The sequence below is a fragment of the Prorops nasuta genome, unplaced genomic scaffold (assembly GCF_024137725.1).
Source record: "Prorops nasuta isolate Cenicafe-Biocafe unplaced genomic scaffold, Cenicafe_Pnas_1.2 PNAS00007, whole genome shotgun sequence".
Classification (NCBI taxonomy): domain Eukaryota; kingdom Metazoa; phylum Arthropoda; class Insecta; order Hymenoptera; family Bethylidae; genus Prorops; species Prorops nasuta.
Genome location: NW_027116804.1, coordinates 6,845,469 through 6,860,208, shown reverse-complemented (window position 1 = coordinate 6,860,208; position 14,740 = coordinate 6,845,469). Strand labels below are relative to the sequence as shown.

The following is a 14,740-nucleotide window of genomic DNA, read 5'->3' as shown; positions in this document are numbered from 1 at the left end:
TAATGTGCAATAAGATGACTGTGTTAGATAAGTACTTTAATTATTAACACAAAATACATATAAAATATAATGGCCTTTGATACTTTGCTTTTTGTATAATTTGTTACGGCTACTTTGAAAAAAAAACTGTTATTAGAATATTCATAAATAAAATGGATATAGAAAAAATGAAGGATATGTGATAAAGACGAAAAGTACGATGGAAAGTATAGACTTAATAGGAAATCAGTTACATATATTAAATTGAATCAATAATAATGCTGAGTCAAATTTTGTGGAATTTGTATAGTATCATTACCAAAGAGATTTTTCTTACCAGTTTAATCAAACAATTACATATAGGATTGAAAGCATTGAGAGAAACGACAGAGAGATACTAAGTTCAATAGTTATTTTCATAGTTGAATATTTTTAATTACAGCGTACAGAATATCTATGGACAAAGGTTTATAAAGAGAGATTTTATTACAAAGAGCTTTAATATTTACTTGGAAAATAAAATATATATAATTAGTACAGGAATCTGAGTATTTTATGAAAAATCTAGATTTTATTCTGTTAATGTGAGTGTATCAAATATTACAAAGCAAAAGAAAACTACATCTCATTAATAATAATCAACTATTATGATTAATTCTCTATATTTATATTTACCATAACATATTATTAATGAGATGTAGTTTTCTTTTGCTTTGTAATATTTGATACACTCAAATTAACAGAATAAAATCTAGATTTTTCATAAAATACTCAGATTCCTGTACTAATTATATATATTTTATTTTCCAAGTAAATATTAAAGCTCTTTGTAATAAAATCTCTCTTTGTAAACCTTTGTCCATAGATATTCTGTACGCTGTAATTAAAAATATTCAACTATGAAAATAACTATTGAACTTAGTATCTCTCTGTCGTTTCTCTCAATGCTTTCAATCCTATATGTAATTGTTTGATTAAACTGGTAAGAAAAATCTCTTTGGTAATGATACTATACAAATTCCACAAAATTTGACTCAGCATTATTATTGATTCAATTTAATATATGTAACTGATTTCCTATTAAGTCTATACTTTCCATCGTACTTTTCGTCTTTATCACATATCCTTCATTTTTTCTATATCCATTTTATTTATGAATATTCTAATAACAGTTTTTTTTCAAAGTAGCTGTAACAAATTATACAAAAAGCAAAGTATCAAAGGCCATTATATTTTATATGTATTTTGTGTTAATAATTAAAGTACTTATCTAACACAGTCATCTTATTGCACATTAACATTGTTTTAATCTTACAGACAATCTACCATATTCGAGTTGCCATATTGTATAAAAACGACAGAAGATATTGATACGTGCAAGAAATAAATAATTTATCATATTGACATACTTTATTCCTATATACTCTCTGAGGATTTAAGTATCACCTTCATTCAATATACTAAAATTCCTTCTGAAAAAATAGCACGCATGTAGCAATTATAATTTTTTTCCTAAAAGAAATTTATTTATTGCAGAGAAAAATGTATTAATGCAATGTAAGCACATCTGAATTATATAATTCACAGTACTTTATTTTATTAAATACCGGCATCTTGAAGATAGGGTAATTGAATAAAAATATTAGGACATCGTGTATGTACATATAACACATAAGTCTATACTCACTTTATGCTAACTTAGCACCTTCTACCTACCATGGTAGTATGCTGTTCATAAAGCTATCAAAATAAATGTGGTAGCCATATACGCCGGTCACTGTATACCTATATTCTTTTGCAACCATTTACCCTATCCATCTTGTATTGCTGTAGCTATTTTCTACTTGCTTTTTCAACATCCTGTGAAATGGAAATAAATAATAATATTATCAAATTTAAAAGTGAACTAATTTATTCAAATTTAGCTATTGATATATATGGGGCATTCCACGTCAATTCACCGAGTCGCGGACCCGATCATTTTTTATTTTCTTGGAAATTTATTGTTTTGAAGTAATCACAAAAAAAAGCTCTTATGCAAATTTTTAGAACTTTTTAATAAACTTTAAGAAAGTTATGATTTTTTGAAAATCTCAGAATCTTTAACGTTTCCGAGTGTTCAAATGCTTGTAACTTTTTGAAAAATAAAGATATTTACATGATCGAAACGCCATTTTTCTCATCTTGAATTGAAGTTTCTCCGAGAAAATTGAATTAAATGTAACTTTTTTTTATCTATGATTTTTTTCCACTCTAATCAAAAATTTATGTTTTCGACGACAAACAACATTTTTTATATTTTTGAAATAATTATATAAAAATTCTATGGTTTAAAACCTAACATTTAAGCCTATCGCTAGCATGGAACGATTTTTGTTTCTATTTTTTTTTCGATAAAAACAAAAAATCGTTCATTTTTATAGAATCATCATTTTTCAATTTTTTGAAAAAAATCTCCAAAATACTCTGATTAAATACATGAGTTTTCAGCCTAGTCTGATCGTGGAACGATGTTTTTTCTATTTTATTTCTTTAATTGAAACATCAAATCATTCTTATAACTTGAAATATCATTATTATTAAACACATAAAAACTTTTCAAATGTAATCTATGCACTTAAATATTTATGATTTTTCAATTTGAATCATCTATAATTTTTTTTTAATAATTTGTTTATTATAAATAAGAAAGCAGATTGAGAATTACATTCATCATCAGAAGATGTGATAGGAATTTGTAATTGAAAAGCGTATATGTGAATATTTATTTAGAAACATGAAAAGGATTTATTTATTGGAAAAAGTACATTATTTGTTAATTTTATTTTGTCACACGCTTAAAAAGTTTACATATTTTCGATTCTGAGGAAGTTGAAAAATCTTTTACTATTAACGTACCATTCTCAGTAGGTATGATACAGTGTAATTTTTGTGTACCAATTATAGGTTTTATGCTTGAATAACGACTTTTTAATTTTTCTGCTGCATTATAGTAATTCTTTACAGATGAAAACTTAATTGTTATGTTTGGTAAATTAACAAGTTTTGAGGCCCATTCATATAATTCAAATGGAGTAAGTATTTGTTGATCTATGGGCAACTGCAGACTTGCTCGAGCAGCCATTCTTTTTAGAGTACCTCCTATGCCATCACAAGGTCCCTTGCCATAAGCAGTCGCAAAGTAATGCCATTCTGCTGATATTCCAAAATCCATTTTATGGAAGTAAATATTTGCAAAATTTTTAAAATTTTTAAACTGCTTCGGTGCTCCGTCAGAAAAATAATATATTTTCGAAATACTTGTTCGTATTGTCTTCAGAAAATCGGTTATTATTCGTAGATAAACATGTACAGCAACTGAATCATGATTATTACAGTCGGATATTATAACTATACTCCTATGCGTAAGTTCACCACTATTTTTATAATAAATAACAGTAGGAAAGACAGTGGCTTGGTTGTTATTTCAATGAAAGCCCGCTGCGGCATTTTGCACCACGAATGCATAATTTTCTGCAAAGTCGCATATTACAATTAATTCATCTATTTTTAAGGACTCCTTCAATGATTCCAAAAAGCTAGATTGTTCCTTTGCATTGTATGAGTGAGGTAACATAGCTTTGAGTTTATCACAGAAATGTTGGACAAAATCATTTGAAGCCTTAACAGTAGTTTCAAGAGTTGCTCTCGGATCCGATACCCAGTGCTTATATGTAATGTTCTCAATAGCATTATTTTCGATTATATTAATTAAAAAATCACACAACGTCTTAATTCCTGGACATTTACTGCATTTGCCAAAATAACATTTAGAAGATGGAAAATCACAGAGAATCATATTTAAACAATCAGTATAATGATTTAAAGGCTGACTAAGAGTTTTGGTTAGTAACTTTAAGCTAGCACCTAAAAAAATAAGATATTTTAACATTAAAATGAATCATGAATTATAATTAACATTGATCATTAATTACCAAATATCATCAGTTTTATATTCTGGTGTACTCCACAAACGCAAACAGTATGCGTTCCACTAGCGCCTGCAAGAACGCAATGTTGTGGACGCAAAGAGGCAAATTTGGAAAATCCTATTTTATCTTCGGGATATTGCTTTCGGTAGCATTGGTTTAGCTCACTCAGATTCGATAAAATCAATCGTTTTTGAACATGATTCCGTATACCATCTTCACTCCGAATTGAAACATAGTCCTTTAAACCTGGCATGTTACTACTGATTTCATCGTTTTCATAAAAGTTTTTAATTTTTAATACTAAACTATCATGAAGTGCCTTTCCTAATTTGGAACATAATGACAGAATTAATTGGATACGTTTCATGAACAAAATCAACATTAACTATACTGATTGAAATTTTAATTACCTAAATTAGAATCTGGTGTTGAAAGTATTCCTTTAGAAACGCTTAATCGTTTGCTTACAGACACCATATATTCTGTAGCATCCATAATTTTACACACCTTCTTTAAACTCCATTCATTGGGTAATAATGTTAAAATTTGTATTTTTTCACTTCGGATTGTATTCTTATCATGAAATTTCTCTTTCAATCTTCCAATCAAATTTTTTAAATCTTCACTATAATTTTCACATATTGATTGATTACTACCAGTAATTTTTAAAGTAGATTTAAGATAATGGTACGCTTTATCCACTTTATGACGTAAATAATACTTGCTATATAGTCTTTTAGATTGAATTGGAGACTGTTTCAATAAATTCATTGCTTTGTTTATTGTAGGTAGTTCTATCTCCACATCCACTTGAGATGCAATAGTTTGTTGAGATAGTAATTCTTTATTATCGCCTAATGGACAAATTTCTAAATGTAAAATATATCATATATGAATTTTTGTTATTGCAAATATGAAACACAATAAAGAACTAACGTATACTAGTAGTGTGGCTATAGGGATTCTGGGACCGGGTGGCGAGTGGGTCGGGGTTTCGCGGGTGAAGGGGAGGTAGAGGAAATACCCCCACTTCTTAGCGGAGGGGGATTGCCCCCACTCCAGGGTGGTGGGGGAAGCCCGGTGATGGGGGAAAAATAATCACGTGACACCCCGGTGGTGGGGGAAAATTAATCACGTGACACTCCAATTGTTTAGCCTTTAACAAAAAGGTTTATTTATATCGTTAGATCTCTTGGTACTGATAACGTGGTATAATTTTATAAGAAGTTTGCGAATCTAAATTCCATTTTATAAATTGTGTAGTACATCACGCGCCTATCTGCCTATTTTGTTATTTCATCCATTGGTATGCCTAATTTCAAATGAAAAATTCCAGCCGGTGTTCGCAACGGGTCCGCCAAACGTCCCAGCCCTTTACGCGAGAGATATAAGAGAGAGAGAGAGAACACATATTGTAAAATTAATTTATTATTAAAGGAATTGAGGGAACGTATAAATACACGTAGATTTTGGTGAAACAGCCTTGCGGCATAAAAAACACACTTTATTATTTAAAATATATAAATTTTTCACAATCTTCATTTTTTTTCTGATAATCTGCAACGAGATAGCTGGGCTCTGCGTTTTGATTAGTTCTTCCATCTAAAATCAAAATGGTCCACTTTGCCTCGTCGAAGTAAGGTCTACCTCAGGCTTCATTTGCGCGCAGCTTGTGTTCCCGTGACGAAAGACTCCGATTGCGTAGCCAATATTTCTCACCTTAGACATAATTGAAATCATGTTGTTACTTTTCGCATAGTAATAGCTCTATTTTTTTAACAAAGCAAGTATACTTACAAAAATTCAGCACGCGATTTTTAGGTTTACGCCGCCTCTTCATCTCCTTTCTCTTCTTGCTCCCCTTCCTCCTCTTGCTCCTTTTCCTTCTCTTGCTCCTCTTCCTCCTCTTGCTCCATTTGTTCCTCCATTTCATTAGTTATCTCCATAAGTTCCTCAACTAAGGCGGCAAAATCTGGGTCATCATCAATGTCCTGCACCACCTCCACATTCTCCCACAAATCATTTTCTTGCTTTTTCGGTATGTCACACAACATTGTTCTTTACACTTTGATCGCTAGCGTTAAAATGATCTCAAGATTTTTCATCACTAGTCGCTCAGATGCAAAACGATCTTCCAATGAAATATGAGCTGACCGATTACGCACGTATTTTTTAGTTAATCTGATGCCTTTCTTTCCTCTTTATCAATATATATTAGTCTTCTCTTTATCAAAACGTATTAGCTTCCTTTCCGAGAAGTGGAACGCAGTCAAAGAGAATGTCAATAGAGACCTACTAGCATCCTCGTATATTTTTATTTGTACCTCTAAATACAAATTCTAATTTGTAAGGTTGATAAAAAAAAAGGAAGTATAATTTTTTATTTTGAAGGTTTTATTTATACAATAAATAAATACTGGGAAAAAATGTTAACATCATTTTTTATTGGTTATTTTAAGTAAATAGCGGCAGATGGTAGTGACAGTAGCAGTAGGAGCGGTATCATCTACGAGAAAAAAGTAAGGAAAAATATTTATTATACTACTTATCCAAGCACTCGATGCCAAAAAATTTTTTTTTTTTTTTTCATCGATTCTTACCGATTGTGGGTGGTCTCCGTAGATGAATCGGACAGTAGCTGGAGAACGTCTGCATCCTCGTCGAAACGTATTACGTTTTCTGGATGTAGTTCTTGTTCCATATCAATACCCTCCCACTCCATTTCCCTACTAAAATCTGATAGACGATCATCATCATTATCGTCATTATTCCCATCGGACTGTGAGTATTGTTGCCGCTGAAGCTTCTTCCTCAACATTTTCACAATTGCGGTCAACACGTTGTTATCCTCGTCTTCAATTTCACCCCAATCTCCTTCCAAATCTACTTCTTCTTCCTCCACTGATTCTTCCATATTTAGAATGTTATCAATATTTTGTTCAGTAAATAATCTGTACAATTTAATTACACCCATTTTTTTTTTGTAGGAACTATCACGTTAAGCAAACTCGGTAGACTGAGAATGGAAGAGATGTAAGCTCAATACGAAATATATTAACAATACGTATTATTATTTTCTCTATCAATACGTATTAGCTTTCGCCACCTCACAATAGCTATCAACACGTTATTTTCCTCCTCTTCCATCTCACTACTACTACTATCTTCCAATACCTCGTCCATACTTTGGATGATCTCAATATTTTAACTAGCATTCTGATACGACGAACGTTAATAATAATAATAATATTGTTTTATCATTTTTCGCATGATTTCAAGGGTGAGGAGCAGGGATATGGGGGTTACGAGTTGAACGATCGTTGGAGTTTTTAATTAAAACTTATATATTTTTAAAATAATAATAATATTATACACATAATAATATTGCTCCTAAACTGTAGCAGCAGCAGCAGCACCAGCAGCAGAATCTGCGATTAAAAAATTGAAAATGATTTATTATTAGTCTTAAATTTTAATTTCGTGAAGTACTTAATGTTAAAAGAGTTTAAACTTTTCTTACCGATTCGTGATGGTGGCTGTTAAATGCAATCAGGACCCCTATGCTCACGTAGACCACATATTGCACAGCTTACAATACGTGGTATAGGTTGATGATCGGTATCACCAGCAGCACCAGCACCAGCAGCATCAGGCTGCAGCGGTGCATTTAAAGGTCTACGAAGTGGTTGATGCTGCTGCAGAAGTCTCCATCTATTTGGTACAACTAACTGCGGTGTTGGCTGTTGTACAATCCTAAATGGCTTTACGATGGCTACAGGCTTTCCTGTTTGTTGATAATCCAATAATGTCATTTTTTTGTCTGGCAAACTGATTTTTTTTTGGTTTGAATCCATTTCGTCTACTGTCAGAAACACTACTGAAGTCGAGATTGCTCTCCAGTACGAATAATCCTTATCTATCTCTACTCTAGATTGAGTTACATCTCTTAATCAAAACGTATTAGATTTCTTTCCGTTTACTCCTGATGAAATAGGAAGGGGAATATTTACAATAATATTTTTTCAATAATATTTTATTTAACCTCTACTTTTTCTCTCATGTTTTTTTTAAATATTATACACAAAATCTAATAGTAAAAGAAATAGAAATGTGGTTGTTCCTCTTCTTCTTCTTCCCTCTCAGTCTGCTTTGACTCAATATCTTTTTCCTAAGGCTGTTTCTCTTCGTCTTTCTTCACTTTATTAAAAAAAAAACAAACAAACAATAATTATGAAAAAATGTAAAAAATAAATACTTACAGTTTTTATGCAAATAAAGATGCAGTTTCCGTTCATACTCTTCGAAGTAACGATTGAAAAAATCGTTAATTCGATTGACGTATTCCTCTGTCAATTCTCTGGGAAGAGTGGGTGAAAGAGGAACAATATCCTCTTGAATCATGATTAATTTACACTTTTCGCAGCTCATTTTTTTTTTCTTTCCTGTGTGCAGCACCGACAACGGTATAAGATTGAAAGAAGAATTGAGGACTTGTGTTCTCCTTTTTATTTCTCTAAATAGTTTTCAAAGAATCACATATTTGCTTTTATCCACTTGGCAAAAACTGACACCTCCTCGTAAGGACAGTGGATACGTTCATTGTCCAAGTTCGTCTCTCGAACGTGTAAATTACACGGTGTTTTTTCAAAATCATATAATTTAATTAAATCCTTAAACTTAGGACAACCATACACTTCTAAATTGATATTTTCCACATTCATCCTATTCAATATATTTCTTTCAATATTCCCTCCCTTGTAGGCTACTACGGGATTCTCGCAGGTTAAGCAATCTCCAATAAAATCTTCTACATCCTCCTGCTCGTATTTCTCGAATCCCGTATCACTGTATTTTATACCATGCACCATATTGAGCAAATACCACACGGTTTTTTTGTCTTTCTCACTAAGGTTCTTCATAGTGTCACGCAAACGAAACGATGCGTAAGAAATTTGGTTACTTTTTAAATCAATTATAGCTATATCTTTATATTTAAGTTCTTTTTTATAAACTAAGAAAGCTTCTATATCCATTATGTGAGTTATTCTATGCATTGTTGCGCTCGTGCTATTCTCGATGAAGAAAAAAACTGAAATGAAGCATCCGAAAAAATATCTCCGTCGAGAGAAAGATTTTATCGTTTCTTTAAAGTATAAAGTTACATTTGATAAGGAGTCCATTGTTTCTTAATTACAATGGGAAAAAATCTTAGAAATTATCCCCTCCAAAACATTGAATTTTAATACGTTTAGCATATTGATTCCCCTGATGGAGGGGGAAAAGAAATTTCTTAAATGTGATAAAAAAAAAAAAAGATCGTTCAGTATTGCATCGAGCGACTGACGACGACGATAATGGCACCGACATTCGTTGATTTTCAAGGTTTTTTATTGACCGACAAAAGTTTTATAGTTAAAGAATTTGCGGTGTTGCGTGATAATGAAGTGTATCACAATGTATTTTCACCACCATTTCAAGAAGCTTGGTTGAGCGATCTCGAGAGAAAACAGAATGAGTAAGTATTTTTTTTTTAAAGATAAAAAAAAGAATTTTTTTTTTCTTTTTAAAGTTGGCTTTATTTTAATCGCCATGGATTCAATTGGACCGACGGTCATTCACCTTATTACAAGTATAAAGATGTAATATAAGAAAGTATGTAACGTCATACGAGGAGGAGGATTGGATTTTCGTGAAAGGACGGGAGAAATATGATTGGTTGAGAAAAATTTGCAACTTAGAAAATATATACAATGCGAAGGAGTGTGAGTGGGGTAAATTTAGTCTTGGATGGAGTAAAAATTTCGAACCACCGTTACCCAAATGTATGACTCATTATGGTATATGTTCACTGCAAAATGTCTACTATATGAAATCTGTATATGATCAATTTATAAAGGAATAAAAGACTTCTGAAAAAAAAACAATGTATATCAATGTCAGTATGCATTTCGGATGAAACAATGGAATGTGTAGATACCCCTACTTCCCTTCTCTATTCGATATATATAAGCGTTACTCTTCGCGAGAGACGCATTCGCAATTATTAATTTATTGTTGTTGTTCACCGTATGACAGAGTCATTTCTTTAAGAAACACACAAAATGTCGACTGAATTGCGAAGAAAATTTTTTACAATTAATAGCGCGAATGAGTACGATGCGTGGGTACTGGATTGTCGCGAGCATATTCGACGATTGAGCAACGCGGATCGAGCTTTGCCCATTGGAACGCGTCAAAAGAATTTCGCCGAAATCGCGTCTATAAAGTGTCTATTGCTACGAGCGCAGAGAGAACTGAACCATATTAAATCAGGCGCTGGTTGTAGCAATGACGTACAAGGACTTACCTGGGAGGAGCTTGATTCGGCGTTTCGAAGTCGAATATGCAGCGGTATGGTAGTTAACAGTAATTATATAGAGCCTAAGGATTTTTTAGTAGACGCGGAGGTATTATTGCGTGTGCGTATAGATAAGGTATTTGTTAGTGCAAATAGTGTTAAGGTTAATTGTGTATTTAACGGACAATTCATCTCCAAGGACAATAGTGATGAAAAAAACATCAGTACGACTAACGCAACATTGTATAAAACTGATAATTTTAGTGATTGGTATAGGAAAAATATTTTAGACGTTATTATGAAAAAATTAAGCGAATTTCAAGAGAGTGATAGTGGATGGGCTTTACAAAAAATTCATTATTTATTAGTTAACATTAATCGTTTTAACCCGTTGCACGCGGGTTGTAGAATTAATCTGCCATCTGCTATCACAAGTATGAAAGCTCTGATAAATTTAGAAACCACCGATAATGCATGTTTCGCGTGGTCCGTGACGGCGGCAATCTATCCGGCAAAATCTACGGCTCATCCAAATCGTACGTCCTCTTATCCACATTTTCGGACGGTTTTAGACGTCGGTAGCATAACCTTTCCGACTACGCTAAAACAGATCCCGAAATTCGAGACGGATAATGACGTGTCGGTCAACATCTTTACCTTGGAGAATGATATCGATGCAAAAATCGTACCTCTTCAGGTGACGAGGAAGAAGAGATCGAGGCATGCCAATCTTCTTCTCGTCAACGATGAACAGGGAGCTGCACATTTCATGTGCATAAGGAATCTATCGAGATTGGTGCGAAGTCAATTCACCAAGAGCAAAATTGCACATTATATATATGCGATCGGTATGTATTAATAATAATACAAATATAACTGCATATGATTTATTTTTAGATGTCTCCACTACTTTTGTACAGTGGAGAAGCTGGAGTCGCATGAGCAGGACTGCGCGCGGCTCAACGATAATCTCCGATTGATGCTACCGAGAGAGTCCGAGGATCGCTGGGTTTCCTTCAAGAACATCAAAAATGGGGAACGAGTGCCATTCGTCGTATACGCGGATTTCGAGTGCATTTTATCGAAAGTTGAACAATCGAACAATAGTGATATTTATCAGAAGCATGAACCTATAAGTGTAGGCTATTATTTAAAAAGTGCTCGCGATGCGTCACTCTCGAGATACGATGCTCATCGGGGTGCCGATTGCATCGAATGGTTCGTACGCGAGCTCGAAGTGATTGCGCGCATCGCGAGCGAGAAACTGGGCACTATCGTACCCATGCGTGATCTTAGTCTTACCGAACGATCGCGTCACTATAATGACCCCAATTGTCATATATGCAAAAAGCCGTTTCTTCCGAATCAACTACGAATTCGCGATCACGATCATCTGACCGGCAGATACAGAGGACCGGCTCACAATAATTGTAATTTAAATTTCAAAGACTCACATGTAATTCCAGTGATTTTCCACAATTTTTCCGGCTATGATTCACATTTCATTTTCGAGACGATCGCTAATTTGTACGAGGGATCGGTATATCTGCTGCCTGTACATAAGGAAAAATACATTTCATTCACCAAATATCTGCGAAATTATAATATACGGCTGAGATTTATCGATTCGTTCAAATTTATGGCCTCCAGTCTGGACAAATTGAGCTCGTACTTGGCGGAATCTCAGCTGACAAATTTGAGGTCACAATTTTCGGAATTGAGCGTCGAGCAGTTCAATTTGCTTACGAGAAAAGGTATTTTTCCTTACGACTATATAGATAACGCGGCTAGATTGGAAGAGACGGCTTTACCACCGCGCCAGTCGTTTCGCAACAGACTGACCGACAGCGATATCAGCGAGGAAGCATACAATCATGCCGTAGAGGTATGGACCAAATTCCAGATGCGCACACTTGGGGAGTACAGTGACTTGTACCTGAAGACCGATGTACTATTGTTGGCCGACGTTTTCGAAAGTTTTCGCGATAGTTGCATGCTAAATTATGAGTTGGATCCAGCCCATTATTATACGCTACCGGGCTTCACCTGGGACGCGATGTTGAAGCATACGGGAATCAGGCTGGAGCTTTTCATGGACGTGGATATGTTGCTGTTCGTGGAGCGCGGTATACGCGGTGGTTTGAGTCAGTGCTCCCATCGTTACGAGAGGGCCAACAATCGGTACATGCGGGACTACGATCCGGCGGAACCGTCGAAATATCTCATGTATTACGACGTAAACAATCTGTATGGGTGGGCAATGTGTCAGCCGCTGCCCACCCATGGATTCCAATGGATGGAGGACGCTGCCAATCTCGATGTCTCCGCTATACCCACGGATCATCCCGAGGGTTATATTTTGGAGGTCGATTTGGAGTATCCGCGCGAGCTTCACGACAAACACGCGGACCTACCGTTCTGCATGGTGCGCGAGAAGCCGCCGGGCGCGAGCCAGGAGAAGCTGCTGGCCACTTTAAACGATAAGACCCGTTACGTAATACATTATCGCGCTCTGCAACAATGTATGCGTAATGGACTGGTACTGAAGCGTATACATCGCGGTTTAAAGTTTCAGCAGTCCACCTGGCTACGCGATTACATCGAGCTGAACACGCGTTTGTGCACCGCGTCCACTAACGAATTTGAGAGGAATCTCTTCAAGTTGATGAACAACGCGGTTTTCGGTAAAACAATGAAGAACGTGAGGAATAGAGTTGACGTGAAGCTCGCAACCAAGTGGGAGGGAAGATACGGGTCGGAAAGCCTGATTTCCAAACCGAATATTCACAGTCTCGCGATTTTCAACGAGAATTTGGTCGCGATTCAATTGTCGAAATTGTCCGTGTAATTTGATAAACCCATTTACGTGGGAATGAGTATTTTAGATATTTCAAAAATTTGCTTGTACGAATTTCACTATGACTATATGCTTCCTACATTCGGCGGTAAATGTAGAGCGTTGTATACCGACACGGACAGTCTGATATACAGCGTGGAGTGCGACGACGTTTACTCGTACATGAAGCGCGATCTCGCGCGATTCGACACCAGCGATTATCCCGACGACAATCGGTATGACTTGCCGCGCGTCAACAAAAAGATACCCGGTCTGATGAAGGATGAGAACAATGGTCGTATTATGACCGAGTTCGTAGGACTGAGGGCAAAAATGTATACTTTCAAGGTGCAGGACTGCACGAGAATTGTTAAAAAATCTAAGGGTATCAAAGGTTACGTTATCGATAGAAATATAACATTTGACGACTACAAGGATTGTTTGGACAATTTCACCGTACAGTCTCGCAGTCAAAATTTAATTAGATCGAAGCTGCACCGAGTTTTCTCGATCAGTCAGAGAAAGGTCGCCCTCAGTCCGTACGACGACAAGCGTTTCGTTACACCCGGCACCGCGGCGACTCTACCCTGGGGACATTATAGTCTAAAATTATAATTTATTTATTATATTTTTTTTATTTCAACGATACATCTTAATAAAAGTTCTTATAAAACATTGCTCTTATTTATCCAGGAATTGTGCCTACTGTCGAATCCCAGCCAATTAACGAACACTTTATCGCCCTTTCTGCGCAATACTCTCTCCACCAGATACACATCGGGATTGATGGTTTTCGAAAGCTCGTATTCGTAAAATCCACCCAACAGTTCCGTGCCCCTGGAATCCTTGAGGAGATACGTAGCGGAATTGGTCCTCTGCACTTTCGCCACCTCGAATATTTCGGTCGTCCAATTTGGCGTGTAGCCTTTGGCGAACATCTGCTTGTATTTACTGATTCGTACGAAATCGCCGACTTTGAACTTGGCACGACCTGCGACCTTGATGTGACTGTATACTGTCTTGAGTAGCTTATCTGCATGCTCGGGTTTCACATCCACGGGACGCATTCCCGTGGTACGATGCTTTCGCGCATTGTACGCATCCACCAACTCTTGCAGCATAGCGCGCCACTTGTAATTGCCGTTCAGCGTAAATCGTTTCCACATTTCCGTCTTCAACGTACGATTCCAGCGCTCGACTATCGACGCTTTCATCACGCTGTAGGTCGAGTAGTGATTTATCCCGCGTTTCCTCATCAACGCCTGAAAATCACCGTTGTAAAACTCCTTGCCGTTGTCGGTCTGTAAATTTTTCGGACATCTGCCGGTCTTTTGGATTCTCGTCATTGCCGTCGTCACTTCTCTGTCGCTCTTGGTCTTTAATGCCACCGACCAAGCGTATTTCGAGAGGGTATCGATTACAGTGAGAATGTACTGGTGACCCGCATCGACGTAATTGCGCATATCAACAAGATCGGCCTGCCAGAGATCGTCGAAGCCACGCACGATGACTCTTCTGCGTGGAAAATTTATCCTCGCCGGTGCATGGAGCTCATCTACCAACTGTATCTTTTCTTTGCTCATTTTTTTTTTCAAATATGGACAGATTTCTATAATT

At 35.7% G+C, this 14,740-nt stretch overlaps 1 protein-coding gene across 1 annotated transcript; it reads right to left on the bottom strand.

The window, feature by feature from the left end:
• Positions 1-2,800: 2,800 nt before the first annotated feature.
• On the bottom strand, positions 2,801-5,690 carry LOC136775016 (uncharacterized). Its single transcript, XM_066729491.1, is given in 7 exon segments — positions 2,801-3,885; positions 3,954-4,274; positions 4,361-4,819; positions 4,887-4,914; positions 5,002-5,106; positions 5,484-5,552; positions 5,598-5,690. Coding segments are annotated over 7 exon segments (2,160 nt in total).
• Between the last annotated feature and the right edge of the window lie 9,050 nt (positions 5,691-14,740).